Genomic DNA, 17,767 nt, shown 5'->3' with positions numbered 1-17,767 from the left:
AATGCAGGAGTCTTTTGCCCAGCGTGGGTCTTGAACCCACGACCCTGAGTTTATGAGTCTCATGCTCTACCAACTGAACTGTCCCAGTAGGGCTTAGGCAGTTTGCACAAGCAGAGTACCACATCCCATGCCATTCAAGAGAGTTCCTCAGTGCTCTGCTATAGCTTTGTGAGTGTGTAGTTGATTGTGAGAGAAGTGGGGCCAGAAAAGCCCTGCTGCATGAGTAGAGTCCCACTTATGCAACCCTGATTCAGCCCTAGCATTTCTTTCTGTCTTTTCAACTAAAATTGGATCCCAAAGCAGCCTACAGCAACTAAAACCCATCACAAATGTTCTCTTTAATTCCTATTATTCCATGAGAGATAGTGGGGGGGATATTTGAATGCAGACTTTTCCACTCGTAAATCTTGTGCTCGGTGTCAAGTCCTCTGTCAGTCACTTATAAATGCCATCTGCCTGTGGCAAATCTTTGGAGCTAAGGCTAATTTTGTTCATGGATTAGCAGCAGGAGGATGATCAACATTAATTGAGTCTGTAGATTTTTGGTAGCAAATGTAAGTATCACTGAAACATACAGTTTTACAAAGAATAAAATTATCTGCTTTTGCAAAGAAGAAGAAGAAGAAGAAGAAGAAACAGCATATCTTTATAATTGCTATTGGCTCAGGACACCAGGGCCAAAAGATAATGCTATTAACACAGAGCAAATGTATACCTTGCATAATTAACTGTCGACAGTTTTTCTTTTAATATTTGTATATTCATTAATAACCAAATGAGATATCAGTATATGAGGTATTTATATTCTGATGGCTAATTAAAGTCCTATCAGCCACCACCTCTGCTATTACAAATCTGTCATTTGACTTGAATGCATAAAATCTTTTGTGTTCCTTGACAGATGACCTGACACATTTTTCTGCTTTACGACATCATCTGAATAATCTGCAGTAATGCAATTTGATTCATTAATCAGGATTTTGTTTTTGTTTTTTGAATGCATATTTTGTATATAATTTTTGAATGAGGGAATGAGGGAAAAAGAAGCTTAATAAGAACATATCCCAGAAAACATCATAAAATTATGCGGAAACGTGTTGCTATCTGTAGCTTTTTTGGCTTTTTACATTAAATTAAATTACTTGTGTAAGAACGAGATAGTACTTTTGTTCGACTTTAGAATGCATCTAACGTGGTGATGTAAATACAAATGAGATTACATGGAAGGAGGAAGAGGAGTTGTATTTCCGGATTATTATTTTTTTAGAGCAGTTAAACTTTCTGCAGCAAGGTTTTTTATGATATATCAACCCCAGCAAGTCATATAGTAAAATAATGCTACAATATTTTTGTGTGGCAGTTCACTTGACACCTCCAATCTCTGAAAAGACCAATAAAAATATTTTGGGGAACCCCCCAACTTTAGATGTTTATTCTGTGCTACGTTTTATAACCTGCTTATTATAATAAAGCTAGGACTAATTTTACAGCGTAGGATCTAGATGAGCGGGAAAGGACTTTCGCCACACTCATGGAAGCTGTTCTGTTCGCACAGTGACCTGGTTGGCTCTAACTCTCTGTGTCCTAAACCATCTTCCATGGCTTCATTTGTTTACACCTTGTATTATATTGAATTGAACATAATAGAAGCAGGAAAAATCTCCCTGTTGCCTGTGGCTCATAAGTCCTTATGTGTTTCAACTTTCCATTTTCTGGTTAGCATCCAGTGCTATGTTAGCAACTTCTGAGGGCTTGGGTGATGCCTAGTGATTTGGAAAGTTCCTTCAAATTCAACAATGGTTTGTCATGATATAACTCATCTGCTGCCTGAGAAATGCATGTTCAAAGGCCTCTTGTGTACGTAAAAATAGTTGTGGGGATCCTGGTCATGATATATGTCATTCAAAACAAGTTATGTTATGAGGTGGTGGAGAAATGCAAATAAGCAAATAATGCATGCTTGGACCTTGCCTCAGTTGGCTTATGGACTTACAGAAGCACTGAAATTTTGAGGTGTTATCTGCTGTCTCACAGTATAATTTATAGAAGTACAAGGAGGTAGAAAGGAGAATATTTCCAGGCACCAGGAAAAATAACTGAGTAGTAAAAAAAATTAAATTTAACCACCCAATTTAGTACAAGTTTGAAATTGGGATTTTTATTTTGTATTTTACAAAATTCCCGGTACAAATCTAACTTCATATCAGCAGACAGCAAGTCAAATTATGACTCCAATAGAATGAAGAGATATTCATGTTCTTCACCTAGGCCTCAATTTTGGTAAGGGGAAATTGCCAGCAGGAAATTGTGAAAACAGAAGAAGTAACAGAATTGGAGGAGGGCTAGTTCACACATGTGTATACTTAATTACTGTGTTATCAAGTGTTGACTTGTAGGGCGGGGGGGTGGGCCTTTACAATGCAGCACCTCAAAACTTCCATATTCCTTTACTCCACCTCAGACATGATGCTTTTCAGTAAATATGTTTCACGTATTCATCGGTGATCCATTGCAGGTGCTTGTGATTTCATCATAAATAAAATGTTGACTACTCCAGTGCATCCTCACACAAATGTGTGTTGTAATGCTGGTTAATATTACATTCTGTAAGCTGGTGATGAATGGAGGCAATGGCGTGCCTATCAGGATGTGGTAAAAATGTTACTGTTTTCATTTTTAATCTTCTAGGAAATGGCAAAAATTCTCAATCATCCAAGAGTCTATGCATTTCTTCATGTACCAGTTCAAAGTGCCTCTGATAGCGTACTCATGGACATGAAGAGGGAATACTGTGTGGCGGACTTCAAAAGGGTAGTGGATTTCCTTAAAGAAAAGTAAGTCTAAAGCATAATAAAAAAATCAAAAGCTCCCGCCACCCTGGTTTTCAGCAGTTAACCTGCAACATCACAATTAAGGTAGAAAAGAAAATAATCCTTCTGTATCTTCAGAATTTGTCTGTGCCAACAGTTGCTTTGATGTGGTTTATCCAGTGGGCTTCTAATCTATTTCAAGTTACGCCTGAATAACTATATATAGATTTTTTGGAATGTATTTCATTGAAATCTTCTTCAATGTTTCTTTTCAGGATAGTTGACACTGAGTGCAAAAAAAAACTGCAAGCTGCAATAACATAACAGGATAATACTCTCTAAAGTTGCTTTTATATTTACTGTGTATGGGATAGGATGGCTTTTGTGTGTTAATCCAAGGAATTAACTTTAGCAAATTATTACAATTTATGGCTTTAGTTCAGAATCCTTTTCCATAATGGCATGAATTATTTTCACAACAGTAGAAGTCTTTTTGAAAGTGTTTTCCATTGGCTCCAACAATCAGAATCCTGTTCCTATCTAAGAAATATTTACAGCAGGCAGCATGAAATGAGCGATTCAATTATTGAGAACTGTGAACAAACTATTTACTGAAAATTGTACTGATTGTCCTTTTATGGAATGTCTGACTTATAATTATTTTAGGCTACTTTCCTATCTGGAAGTATGCACTATTAACAATGAGAATTCTGAGCAGATCTGTATAGAATAGTGCTGTTGACTATATGTATGTATCTCTCTTTTTTCTGAAGAAGTCACTGAACGAGTTAGCATTATTGTATGAAAAGAAAATGTTTGTAGGGACCTAAATTATTTCTCAGCTTTTCAAGATTTTAAAGATGCAACAGATTTTGGAAAAGGAAGTAGCCATCTTCACCAAAAACCATACTACTGTTAAAAAAGACAGAGCTCATGCTCTAGGAACTTTAATAGTTGCATTATCCCAATGACTACTCATAATTTGGCCTTTAGTGATAAAAATAGGATTGTTGTAAATTGTTTCTCTGGGAGCAGGAACAATATGGTCCTGGCAAGAATGGTCTGTTGTAATTAATATGTAATCACCCAAGCCTTGAAAGGGTGGGATGGTAGACCAGCTGGGAAAACCTAGATACCTGTTGTCCTAAACTCCTCAAAGTTAGCAATGGAATAGAAATAAAGTAAATATCCATTTTTTATTTTAAATATTTTAAACCACTTTCCATCAAAGCATTTACAGTGTAATTCACACATGACATAAAAATACATTCTAAAACCTATAATTGGCTAGGACAATGCTTGGACCTTTGAACAAAAAGGGAGTAAAAGATGTGCTAAAGTAGGAAAATAGAGATTGCAGAAAAGCTGAATGAATAGATTTTAATATTCCCCAAACCATATGTAAAAATGGCTTTGAACACTTCCAGTTGCAGTGATATTTGTAAAACTCTTAATTTCTGCACCAATAATTAACCAGAACCATGTTTTCTCTAATGACCCTTAAAACTGAGCATATTGATCCCAGGTACTTCAAATTCAGGACTCCGCTTAAGGCTTCATGCAAGCAACTGTATTTAGCCCATTTTTCTCTACCTGTAGATTCTTAAGCAGAAAAAAAAACTTTTCTAAGGTAACTACTCCAATAAACTCCCACAGCCCACATGGGCTGTGGAACTCTACCATGTGATTACACGTAGCAAATGACCAGGAGTGATACTAAAGTTTGTTTTATTACATCACTTCTAAAAAAAATATTTTATTCATTGTTAGATTGAATGGGACAGTTATTTTATTTATTGCCACTATAATTTTACAGTATGATTGGCAATATTGTATTTTCTTCAAACAAAGCATCAAAGTATCCATTATTTTTAATTTATACTGCTTTGTATGGAACTGCATATATTCAAAGATTAAAGCTGACTCATTAATCTTTGGAGTGTTGAAAGTTGGCAGCTATTGTTACAATAGCATCTTGCTGTCAAATAACCAAGCAAAGCTGCTGAGCACACGCAGACATTGACTTATGTAGAAATGTATTCAATTGAGCAGTCATAGCACAAAATATGCATATAATTATTTAATATCCAAATTTGACAGCTGGTTATTGAGTATATATCAGTCCAACCTAAGGAATTCTCCATTAGCTTTTTTTTTTTAAAAAAAAATGATAAGAGTTTGAAATCCAAGCTTTTTAAACATAATTATTTTTATTAAAATTGTATTAAAATTCTACTTCTTCATGTAGTGGACCCAGTAACTAAGAGTTGCCAGACAGCATGAGAAAATATTTCCAACATATAGTCTAGGTCTGCTGGGAGCAGGGGCACATTTTGGATATTTGAAGCTGGTCACATCTGTAAAACTCATTTCTCTTTGCTACTGTATATAGGGAGGTCTTTATTTGTAGTGTCTCATCTCCTAGAGGCAGCCAACTATGACCTTCCTGTATAGCTATTCCCATATAGACATCTCATCACAGACATTGCAAAAGCAAAACATTACATCAGGCGCCTGCAGTTTCTAGCACCAATATGTTGTATTAATAGAATATCTATGGGTCCGTTCAGTAGTCCCACCATTTTTTCTTCTTCCTCCACCTGGCTGTAATGATGAAATTCAAAAACCTAGCTGCAAACATACACATGAGTCATGATCAAGAGCTGAGGTTGGGCATTGTAGCACTGAACATAACACCAGAGAAACAGGAGATGCTGCCACAGTACATCTAAATTCCATGTTCCCATTTCTCTAAAAACAATTTGTATGAAATATTTGTGAATGCGGTGGAGTGAAAATGCTTTGGGGGACTGATCATTTGCTCATTCCTGCAACTGCAGGAATGATCAAATGATCAGTTTCCCCCGAAGCATTTATATGTTGCATTTATCCACCGTTTTTATAATACAGTAGTACCTCGGGTTACATACGCTTCATTTACAGACTCTGCTAACCCAGAAATAGTGCTTCAGGATAAGAACAGAAATTGTGCTCCAGCGGCGCGGCAGAAGCAGGAGGCCCCATTAGCTAAAGTGGTGCTTCAGATTAAGAACAGTTTCAGATTAAGAACGGACCTCCAGAACGAATTAAGTACTTAACCCTAGGTACCACTGTATATAATATCTGGTAACAACAGTTGAAAAAATGTCCTAGATCTGAATGTCACTTTTTTGTATTCACTGACATAAATCAGTTTAAGCAACTTAAGAGTGGCGGTGAAAATCTCATATTTTTAACTGATTTTAATTACTTTGTTAGCTGTCAGAGTTTCAGCATTATAGTTGACTGCTCTTGTGTTGCTCAGCTAGGCCTTTTAATAATGACGATACAGCTTTGAATGAAGTATTCATTTTGGAGCTGGATAGTGCTGCTGGTCATACTTCTGCTTCTGTACATGTTTCTGTACAAAAGCCCAATCACTTTTTAATTTAATGTATAAGTATTTTGCCCATTTAGCAGGGGGCCCAACCCCATCCAGAACAGATTGAGTTCCATCAGTCTGACAGGTGAACAACTGACCAGCAGCACTTCTTTCTTACCTGAACTGAGTTTCAGTATATTGCTTCTCATCTGACTCATTAGGAATCTCAAACACTGGTCTACCACCTCATCAAAATCAAATAAAAATAAGATGTAGGCCACATATTGGATAACCACACTCTAAATTTCTGCATGACCTCTCTGATCAGTTTATGTAGATAGTGAACCAATGCCATGTGGGCCCCCCCAAATAAGCAGAATCTTATGGAATATGCCATTGAGATAAATACAGAAACACAGCAACACAGTGTCCCCAGCTTCCAGCCCAGGCAGCCTATACAGAAAGATACCGTAGTTGCTTATATTGAAGCACCCACCTCATCTTTGAATTCCACAACATAGCTAAAACATCAACAGGAACCCCAGACATGGCAATGTGAAAACTACCCAAGGACACTCACAAATCCTTCTGGCCATTCTAATGGGTCTCCAGTGCCTGCACTCTTTGCTCAACTGCCCCCTTGTTCCTAGACCACCATCTCCTTCAACTTACTGGGACAGTGCAACCTACAGCCAAGGCTCCAAGATGGAAGCAACACAACATCTTCCCATCTCAAACTCTTTGTTCCCCAACAAGAGAAGGAGATGGCAGCAACAGAGTAGCCAGCCAGTGACTGCAGTACATATCAGTATTTGAGTTATTGATTATGCTACTGCTACATACGTATTTTAAAGAGAGCTTAAAACCTCTTTACCTAGGTCTGTTCTCGCATAATGGATTTATTTGTGGACATCCCATAAATAAACTCATGTCTTCGTTTCCCCAGAATGGTTCTCTTATGCTAAGCTGCCTCTAGCAAAACAGACGTTAGGCTTCCCATTGAATGGAATTGAAGCATTTGTTGTATTTTGACCATTCTGGCACGGAGCATTTTTGTAATTTATTACATTTTAAAATATTTTCACAACGTGTAGAAGTTGGAAGCTGCCCCACTTTCTGCAAAGAAGGATGAAATACATTCTTAATGAATTAATATATCATCAATTGAAATTTAGATAGTAACAAATAATCATGTGAGGCTTTTGGGTACACAATATCCCTTGTGTTTTGTATATCTAAATTTTGGCAAGTGCAGTTTTTCAGACAGTGCATTTCCTCAGCAGTGCTGCACAGCTCGCTTTCTACTAATGCTCATCATCAGCATGTAATATTAACAAGCAATTTTTGACAAGCACCTTCAGATTAATTACAATCCTTTTGCTGATCCTTCTTCATTTACAGATCACTGATCCAATAGATCGTAATGCTTTTCAAATGAAGGGTTCTTAATGGATTTTTAAAATACGGCTTTTCTGGTAGCTCATACACTTGCAGCGGTAGAATTATCATTTTAAATGCTTGATGAAATTTTCAGGCCCTCATATGCATACAATATGAGGAGGAGAAGAAGAAGATAATATCATATATAAGGTTTGTAATATTAATGTTAGGCTTAATGCTAGTTTGTTTATTTCACAGCAGTTATATCGCCTTTGATTCTAATAAAAGTGCTTTACACAAAGAATAAAACAGTAAAATGGTCAGTAAAAAACAGTTAAAAACAAATATTTAAAACATTCATACATTCAAAAAAAGAAACCTGAAATCAATAATAAGCTGTAACACATGGTTAAACACATGGCAACTTCTGCATGTCTGGATAGGCTTGCTTAAACAAAAATATATTTAGCAGATCCTGAAAAGAGTACAGTGAAGATGCCCACCTCGTGCCATGCATCCTTCTCTATGATTTTAACTTGAGTGTATCTGATTGATGATCTTCAGCCTGCATAAAAAAGTACTTTCTTTTATTTAGAAAAGTTAGCTTTTATATCCAAAAACAACAACACATTTTCTTAATAAAGTTAACTTGTTGCTGGACTTGTCTGTCCTTTAAAAAAAAGAAAAAGCTTTGGGTTTCCCCCTAGAGATGTGGCAGTTAACTTTGGTCAGGAACTTTATGAAGTGACAGGATAGTTTCACCCACACTGTGTGTTTCAGTCCTCAAGCAGACTTGATTCATACACCTACTGCTTAAGTCAGCCAATTGAGCAGTGACCGAAAAAGTGTTATCTCAGTTAGCCATTAGTCTTGCAATATACCCTCTTCCTTGAATCCTGCATTCAGAAACATTGCCCTGTGACTTAGTGTTACATTTAAAACTTCCAGACATTCACTTCTTCATTCCATTCATTCCGATCATTTATCGTCTAGCCTCTTGCCTACAGGGGACCTGTTTATAACACTGTGGAAAATACAGTGTGTACTCTGCTTAGTTTCTGTATGCAGTTCACTCTTAGTCAAGGAATGTATTTGCTTAAGATATTTAGGTTTCCTCCTTCCATGTGGGTAATAGTTTTCACTGAAAACACCCTCAGATCGTTAAAGCCTAAGAGGAGTAATACAAATTACCTATTTTGTGATGGGAAATAGAATTGGACTGGCCAAGCAAAGATAACTCTTCCAATTTGAAATCTTGTTGGAAAATATATTGGATAATTATTTTAAACCATCTCAAGTAAAGATTACAAAATAGTGAGCGAGCTTTTGAGTTACTAAGAGGTTTTCTTTGGATTCAACATTCAATGAAAATCACTGGGGGCATGTATCATTGACAATATATTGTGACCTTTAGATGGTGATGCTGATTCTGGATGCTTGCTGCAGAATAACTAGGATAGTTTGGGTACAGAGCAAAAAAGAGTGTATGTTACACCGTAGCAGCTTGCAACAACAAAGCAAAAGCCACTTTCCTTAGATGATATAAAAGCTAGCAATTATTCAGATCTGTCTCTAGCATTTATGGGAATCTTGGAACACAGTGAGCAGACAAAAAAAGAAAACATAGAAGTGTTTATATTCATCAAACTGGAAATTAGTTATAAATAACACACAAGGTATGAAATGACTGGAAGATATATACATCATATTTGAAGGGCATGTTCACCCACTCTGTAGGCAAAAGTTTCATATAGGTATTTGTAAGTCTTAAATATTTCTAATAAAGCTTTTAAATGGTGGGAATAGCATGAGATAAGTTTGTGGACTTTGTCTAAGAGAAGAGAACATGCTTTCCAAGCACACAGTAATAAAATATACTAATAATGCAATCATTCTCAGAGTGCCTGTCCTAGCGTAGCCAAAATACACCATTCATATCAGCAAGCTTGGGAAATTCTGAGGCGTTTAGAATGACAAAAACACGCTATTTAGAATACTGTATAAAGGGGGAGGACATCAAAACACCCCACTGAGGGCTAACTGTGTTCCATGGGCACATATTTCTGACTGTCTTGAGAGGGTCAGAAAATCGAGTGGGGAAATGCTGAAAGAGGGTGTGTTTGGTTGGCCAGAAACATTTCAGGAGCACTCCTCCCCATTGCACCATTTTGTTGTAAGTCCCAGTTGTGGCTTCTGTTTTCATTCCTAGACTATTTTATGAAATGTATTTCCAGGTTTTCATAGCCATGAGATCCACTGTTTTTGAAAGTGTACATACTATTTGCTTCCATTTCCCCAAGAATAGTTAGATGTGCTGCTGTCGTAGTAATATGTTTCAAAACATCGACTGATTTGTGAAGTAACCATTTAAAGAGAAGCATTCCACTGACATGAACAATAAAAAAGTTAAATTCATGCTTTAGGGCAATGTCTTTTTATTGAGTTTATATTGTTTCAAGTCGAACAGCTTCTGGCACATGTAATTATTTATAAGCTAGCTCACTTGTTTTCTAGTCTCATCATTTCCCCCCACCTCAACTCTGCTGAAGAGCATTTCTCAAGAGGCCATCACTGGACTTTAAAAAGGTCTTGGCTTATTTATGGTTATAACCATTTGCAAAAGCAAATGCCGTGAGTTGTTTGATTACAACTTAGGTAAAAGGTAAAGGTACCCCTGCCCGTACGGGCCAGTCTTGACAGACTCTGGGGTTGTGCGCCCATCTCACTTAAGAGGCCAGGGGCCAGCGCTGTCCGGAGACACTTCCGGGTCACATGGCCAGTGTGACATCGCTGCTCTGGCGAGCCAGAGCTGCACACGGAAACGCCGTTTACCTTCCCGCTGGTAAGCGGTCCCTATTTATCTACTTGCACCCGGAGGTGCTTTCGAACTGCTAGGTTGGCAGGCGCTGGGACCGAGCAGCGGGAGCGCACCCCGCCGCAGGGATTCGAACCGCCGACCTTTCGATCAGCAAGTCCTAGGCGCTAAGGCTTTAACCCACAGCGCCACCTGTGTCCCTTACAACTTAGGTAACTGCACCTAAATCCCATTTTGCAAGTATTTAAGAACTTAAGCTCCACTGATTTCAGCAGATCTAAAAGACAAAATAGACATGGGAGAACTGTCATCACAAACACACCAAAGAAGAAACCAAGAATCCTGGTGAGTGGAGGGAGAGACAGATACAACTCTGTACCTGTCTTCTTCCCACCCTCTGCAGCTAATAGCAGCCTGGAGTGAGCATGATTTTTATATAAGGAGGAGAGTGCCATGAAAAGGAATTTTCTAAATTTCCTCCACTTTGGTCCCAATCCAGATTGGAGAGAGAGGGTTGTAGATGTAGAATGAGAGGTGGAGAGGTTGCTTGTTTGGCACTGTGCTGTCAAGATGATCTGCACAACTGCCAGGCAACCCCCAGTCTTCCTCCCATTCTTGGAGTTCAGAATATGCAGCAACTTGATTATTCTTCACCCACTTTATGCCATTCCAAGGTAAACAAATCCATAACAATTTGAAATCACTATGAATGCATTGCAACATTCTTAGCAAAATAATGTTAATTCAAACAATGTTGTGTGTTGAGGACAGTTGCAAGGATAGTTACCAGTGACTATTGATTGAAACTTCCAGAGTATCTAGGCAACAGAATCACACTAAATACCAAACTTACAGAGTGGTCTTCTTGAAAAGACAAACAGCACCTTTCTTTAACCTATAAAACAATTAACATATTTGAGTGCTCACATAGCATGCCAGCACTTCATGTCTATTTATTTTTAATTTCTCCTAATGCATATTTTCCTAAGGATGTCATCATGCTGCAGTTTGCATGGCTGCCAACAGGTGGCACTGTGAACTACAGAGCTGCTAAGCCGTCAGAGCAGGAATGTGAGGAGTAGGGAACTGGAGTTGTAGACAGGCTGGCATGTGGCCGAAGCTAAAAAACGAACAACCATGCAGCACAGACAGGCATGTGGCCCAGGCCAGCAAGCAGAGGTTTGATTATGTCTAAGGGAAAGAGTGATTTTGGTAAGGAGTGTAGAGAGGGAGGGAGGGGCTTCAGTAAGATGTGAAGGGGTAAGTGGCTTTGGCAAAGGGGCAAGGCTAGATGAGGTTGGTCACACACAAATCCAGTGAGGAGTTTTAAGCTATGAAATCTTGAATTGCCCAACACCACCCCAAAAGCTGCATGGCTGAGTGAAGAATTAAACAAGTCTTCCCATTCCAAGTCCATATCTCTACACGTCAGCACTGCTCTGTGCATGAATTGTTGAACCATCCGGACAAGTTTTCCTTACTGAACATGCCATTTTATAATGGTAGCTTGAAACTGGTTTTGAGAGAATGACATTCATGTTGTTGGGACTCCGTCTTCTGAAATCACCATGCCAAATGCAAGGAATTTCTGCTTTTATGCCAAACTGGCATAAGCAGCTGTTTAAAGCCAGATTGAGCAGCTTACAGCTAAATAATTTTGTCTCCTGTTTTAGTGGAGCAAATAATATTTAGCCATGGTGCTGAAAACTAAATGTGGAGATATAACAGAAAATTAGCTGACAGTTCTCAGTGACTGCTATCATGCAGCAAATGTTAAGCCAGTTCTCATGATCATTTCCCCGATGCAACTCTTAATAAATGCAAACCTTAGTTTTAGTAATGACCTTTAGTAATGTGAGCCTTGATCCATTGAGATGCCATTCACTTGTGATGCATCTCCAAATCCCATTTTTATGCATTTTAAATCAACACACGCTTGCTCTGAATTTATGCATGTGCATAGAAGGAGATGTAATTTAAACACATCTGTTCAAATATGCATTTCAGATAAACTTGGTGCTGGTTCTCATAATGTGGCTGAGTTTTTGACGTGTATTATATCCCCAAAGTACACACCAGATGGTATTTATTAGAGATTTAATGGAAATGAAGTTTAAGGATGTTGAGCTTTTGTCTTAAGTCTCTCATTTTAAAGTCATAAAACAGTAATGATCTGAAGTTATAAATCTTTAATGAAGTTTTGTACAGGGTTTCATTTGTATGGCAAGTGTAGACTGTTTAAGGATAAGTAAGCCCAAATGGGGCTCCAAACTGAAATTGTGCCTTCAAAGAAATCAATGATGAAAGTTGGGAGGAAAAAGCATTTAGGCTACTTCTGCTTACCGAGAAGCCTCCACTACTGTTACGGAAACAGAAAGAAGACTCAATTCACTCAGCATGCAATTAAAGCAGAGGGTTCTGTTAGACAGACAGACAGACAGACAGATAGATAGATAGATAGATAGATAGATAGATGCCAACATGTCAATAAGCCTAGAAGGAAAAAGCCAAAGGAACTTATGATATCTCAGTTTATAATCAAATGTATCAATTGCTGCCTAAATCTGAATTGTCCACTTATTTCCTCTATTCAAAAAATATTCTGCAGAAGAGTCCTTTCTGCCTGTTTTGTAGTATTTATAATGTGTTGATATTTAACATTTATTCATAGGATGGGAAATAAATTCTTCCTACCACTTGGCATGATATAAATAGGAAATTTACCAAGCATATACTGTATGTCAAACACGCTGTGGAAAGTTATCGGATGATGAATTACTTGATAGTGGCTCATTCAAATAACACACAGTACGACATGTTTCTGGAAGGGGGCAGCTCAGTACTTCAGGCGGTAGGTTAATGAAAATGTTCATAGTCAGGATGCTGAAAATCTGAGAGTAATGGTGATTAAAACAAAGATTACCCATTGAAGGTTGTGCTTGAACGCTTGTATATTTGCAGTAGCCCACTTCTCTTTAAATCTTGGATTGCTGCAATTTTTGCTTCCTCTGTTCCTGAGTTCAGCCAGTGTGTGTCAAAGGTTACGTCTGATGGGAGCGAGTAGCCAAGAGCTTAGATGAGGAAGTCTTCTTTCTGGGAATTAGGTGGTAGTAGTGTGCCACAAGAGTTAAAAGGAGAAGAGATGAAAAGCCTTGACAAAACACTGATTTGTGGAGTGGGTGGGCACCTCTCAGAACCCAAGCTCTAGTTACTGTGACCTGATGTGTGTAGGAAAGCATTGCCATCTCTTGTTCTCCCCTCTGGTATATGAAGCAATGGAAGCAAATTGCATTTTTTAAAAGCCTGAAAGACGTATTTGCATTTTAAAATATTCACTGTTTGTAGAGTGTTGCAGTGTGTTGTCATTACAGACTTTTAAAAGGAAATGCAACAGTGAAAAGTCATTTTGTACTTCGGTGCAACTAGAGCACAAAGGAAAGTGCCTGACAGAGTAGGCTGCAGTAATATATCAGCTGCTTATAGAATACATTTTACAATATATGAAACAATGTAATTGTTCTGCACCGGGAGCATGTACATGAATAAAAGATGTTAGCAGGTGTCCTGCCTGTGAGGAGCCTCCTGCTGATGTATTTATTGGAAGTATGAACATCATCAACAGATTTGAGTTTGTTAAAAGTAATCCAAACAGAAGGCTTAAATAATGAACTTATAATAGAACACACAATAACTGGCATTTTAAAAAGGAACTTCCTTAAACTGGGTGGTATTCAACTTTGTTTTACTCACAGTAGACACATTTCAATTACAGAGCAAGGATAAGTTAGGTCCATTTATTTCAGTAGTTTTATTCTAGTAAAACTTCCTTGAATACCGCATACTGAATTTATATTTTTTGTTTTTCAGTATGGATCCGAATGATTTTATTTTCTGCTGCTACAAAGTATTTTGTGACACTGTTATACCAGCCAGGGGTAGCTTTCATTTAGGCTTTTCTTAAAGATGTGTCAAGCCCTAGTTTCTAAACATCTGTTTGTGCTTTTTCATTTACTTGTATACTACATGGCACAATAGGAATATATAGATAGCTTTTGGTGTAGATGTTTGATTTATACCCTCAGATAGCTAGCAAATGAAAGGGTGACACTCAATGCATATTTGTATCCTTTCACCAAGAATCATTTTCTGAATGCTGCCTCCATCCCAGATGGTAAAGCTCAGGTCCATTTATATGAATGGAAGCAATACTAAAGATACCCTGGTCCCATGCAGGTTAGGGCGTTAGAGGTGAGAACCAGTCACTTCGGTTTGGGCAAGATCTTATAGAGCGTGCAAGATTTCATGCAATTTTGGGTGGGTTCTCACCCAAAAGTGAGGGAGGAACAACGTTTCCTTGACAGACTGATTTCTATTTGAAGAGGTTGTTTTTATAAGGATGAGCATTTGGTCATTCAATATTATTATTGCAATCTGAAGTTATGCAGCTCAGACATGGGTCTGCTGGCAAATTCTTTTTTTGCACAGTGCTTTTTTGAATTTGGTTTTGGAATAGGTGCTCAATATGAACATACTGGAAATAATTTCAGGCCCCTGGGATTGTTTTAAGCTTGCAAATTAGAATGCAATACCCCAACAGCTCCTTATTTTTTCTGAGAAAAAATAATAATTGTTTTCTGAGAAAAAACAATAATAAATCATAATTTTAAAAATCGGTCAAGAAAAAAGAGGATTGGAGTAATTTCATTTTTCTTTTATGAATTACTGATTTTGTACACCCTTTTTACTTTTAAAATGTGTTTGTGTTATTGTCTATAAGAATGTTAGGAGAACCATAGGGATCTTATGATTTAGGTCAGGCCTGCTGCTCTTCTTTATCCAAGTTTTCATTTTGTTTGGAAAGAAACATTTAGGGAGGGAAATGCATTAGTTTTTAATTTCCATATTAGCACCAAAATTATTCCATGTCAATCAGAGAAGGTTTTTGGGTTTTTTTTCTTGGATGGAACACATGTCATGGACATTTCACTGAATCTAGCATGACTGAAACTTACCATTCACGTTCCCATAGAAACTGGGAAATACGCATGCAGTGGATGTCATTACCAATGCTGTAGGTATCACATGCTTTAGCTAATGCCAGCTGTGTCATTAAAATGACTGGTATAACTAAACTGTAACTGCTTTTTGTCAAATATAATGTGCATCTTATTAATCTTCGAGATGTCAGACAGTGCTACTTGCCATTCATTTGTAGAGTCGTATAGCTTGCCTCATTTAAGCCTGTCAGAGCTGCAAATCTTTCCCATGTGAAGCAAGGACAGAATTCAGAATGTTTCTGTATTATAATTTTGGAGTACATATTTATGCAAATCCTGGAAGAGCTCAAAAATATTCTCAGTATATGTCAGTGTGCATTTTTGGATGTGCTGACATTGCACAATTGCCACATCCCCTTGGTAGTCCACACTCCATACCCTAGAAGGGGAATATTCCAGTATTCAGCATACCATCCACACAAATGGCTTACCATCAACAGCATGGGTTAGAAAGGTCCCAGTCTCTTCCAGTGTGCCTCCGATGAGTCTGGCTAGCCTGGAAGCCCTGGAAATTGCTGCGGACCTGGAAATTGCTGCGGAGATATGCCCTGAAGTATTGTAGTCTAGCTGGTCATTCGCTTTCAAAAATGATACCTTCCTAACCTCTTCCTTGGTCTCTGGACAGACATCTATGCTGCAAATATAAAATGGTTTGTTACGGCTTCCCTGAAAGAACCCTGAGAATTTTAGTTTTTTGTATCATGCCGAGAATGATCTCTTAGAAATTCTAAGCTTCCTTGCAGAACTAAAATTTATGGGTGTATTGGAGAGAAACCATGACAGTTAAGCTAGTTGAATTTTGTAGTTTGGGCTTTTCCTTATATAAAGCTATATTTAATGGTTGTCAGTTTCCATAGGTAAATGCAGTGTATGTTATGCAACACGCTAAATGCCTAATATTTTGCTAGGGGAAGAAGCTAATATGTCCAGTCTTCAGCTTAACACTTCTTGCTTTCATTCGTTTCAGAGTGCCTGGAATAACAATTGCCACAGACATCATTTGTGGGTTTCCAGGGGAAACAGATGAAGATTTTCAAGAAACCATGAAGCTTGTAGAAGAGTACAAGTTTCCAAGTCTTTTTATTAACCAGTTTTACCCACGCCCTGGGACTCCTGCTGCAAAAATGCATCAAGTTCCAGCCCAAGTAGTAAGTGATCCTTCTCCCTCCTCCCCATCTTTAAAGGACAGCTCATCTTATGTGAGATGTTAAGATGTGTATACATGGGTCAGTAGATACCAGGAATTTTTAAAAATTGTTATTATTACTTTACTTAGGAGTTTCATTTTTGCAGGAGATTGAGGAAGTGATTAGAGTTTAGTTTCACTGGCCTCATTCAATTCAAACTTGTGTTATTGCCAGCCATCATCCTGTTTCAGTGAGTATGTTTTCTAATCATTTAATTTCATATTAAGTATTAAAACAAGTTAACAAAATCATACACAGGAAAAGGTAGGGATTTACAGAGAGAAATAAGGAAATTGAAAGGAGGTGGCAAAGTTATGTTGTGTGAATAGAGTTCCACTTGCACAATTTTGGATCTAATTTTGCCTCTTTCTAAACTGTGTTCCTGGTAAGAATCTAATAATTATAAAGAGATTGGAGGTATACTTCCCACACCCACACACCTTTTCTACATTTTTGAAGATTTGTTATGCAGACCAATACTTTCATACATGTCCACTATAATCCTTTGCTAGATATAATAAGTCAAATTATATTAATCTTAGTATATATCAAAGGTCAGATTTGCATGTTACATTCTTCTGATCTGTGGAGGCCTGCTTCATAAATATCCCCCATGATCGCATAGCATTGTAAAATAGTACATCACCTTTCAACCTCTACATTAAAATCTATTAGGAATTTTGCAAATATTGTTTATAACTTTGGGGTTTTCAGGAGCGTGCTTATATCTGGTCAGAAAATTATGCAACCACTTTGTGTTTATCAACCTTGTTGCTCATTCCTCTGGGTTCCTTTTAATGTGGGAAGTAATTTAATTGAACAAGATGGCATCAACTCTATTTTAATTCATACAGAGAGGAGTTTGTGGGTTGCTGTTTTTTTAAATTGCTTTTGGTCCCAAAGCTTTCAAAGCTAAAAACGATAGTGTCAGTTAATATTAATGTGCATTATTTTAGTGAGTTTAATTTGTGTTTCATCCATCCAGGGACAGTCTTTCACAAAACTGAGAAAAAGTTGGCTTATTAACACTTAGCATTTGGTATATAGCATGAAAGTTGTCTTAGACCACCCCTGTGAACTTGAGGCACTATCACATAATCTCAGTGGCATAATAGACTGGCAGAAAATGTTCTGTGATGATGGGAACTCTGCTCTCT

The 17,767-nt window shown here is 37.6% G+C and overlaps 1 protein-coding gene across 4 annotated transcripts in view; it reads left to right on the top strand.

Moving 5' to 3' along the window:
* CDKAL1 (CDKAL1 threonylcarbamoyladenosine tRNA methylthiotransferase) overlaps positions 1-17,767 on the top strand; it is a 227,974-nt gene that overhangs the window by 156,623 nt on the left and 53,584 nt on the right. For all 4 annotated transcript variants that reach the window (XR_014170558.1, XM_081919253.1, XM_081919252.1 and 1 more), the window contains 2 exons: positions 2,689-2,834; positions 16,391-16,571. Coding sequence is in view for 3 of the 4 variants with exons in the window: in XM_081919253.1 (XP_081775379.1) it covers positions 2,689-2,834; positions 16,391-16,571 (327 nt within the window). In the remaining variant the exon portion in view is untranslated. The remainder of the gene's footprint in view (positions 1-2,688; positions 2,835-16,390; positions 16,572-17,767) is intronic.

The sequence above is a fragment of the Podarcis melisellensis genome (genome assembly GCF_964234715.1).
Source record: "Podarcis melisellensis genome assembly, chromosome: 7".
Taxonomy (NCBI): Eukaryota; Metazoa; Chordata; class Lepidosauria; order Squamata; family Lacertidae; genus Podarcis; species Podarcis melisellensis.
Note: the sequence above shows the minus strand (reverse complement) of the source record. Positions and strands in the feature narration are given on the sequence as shown.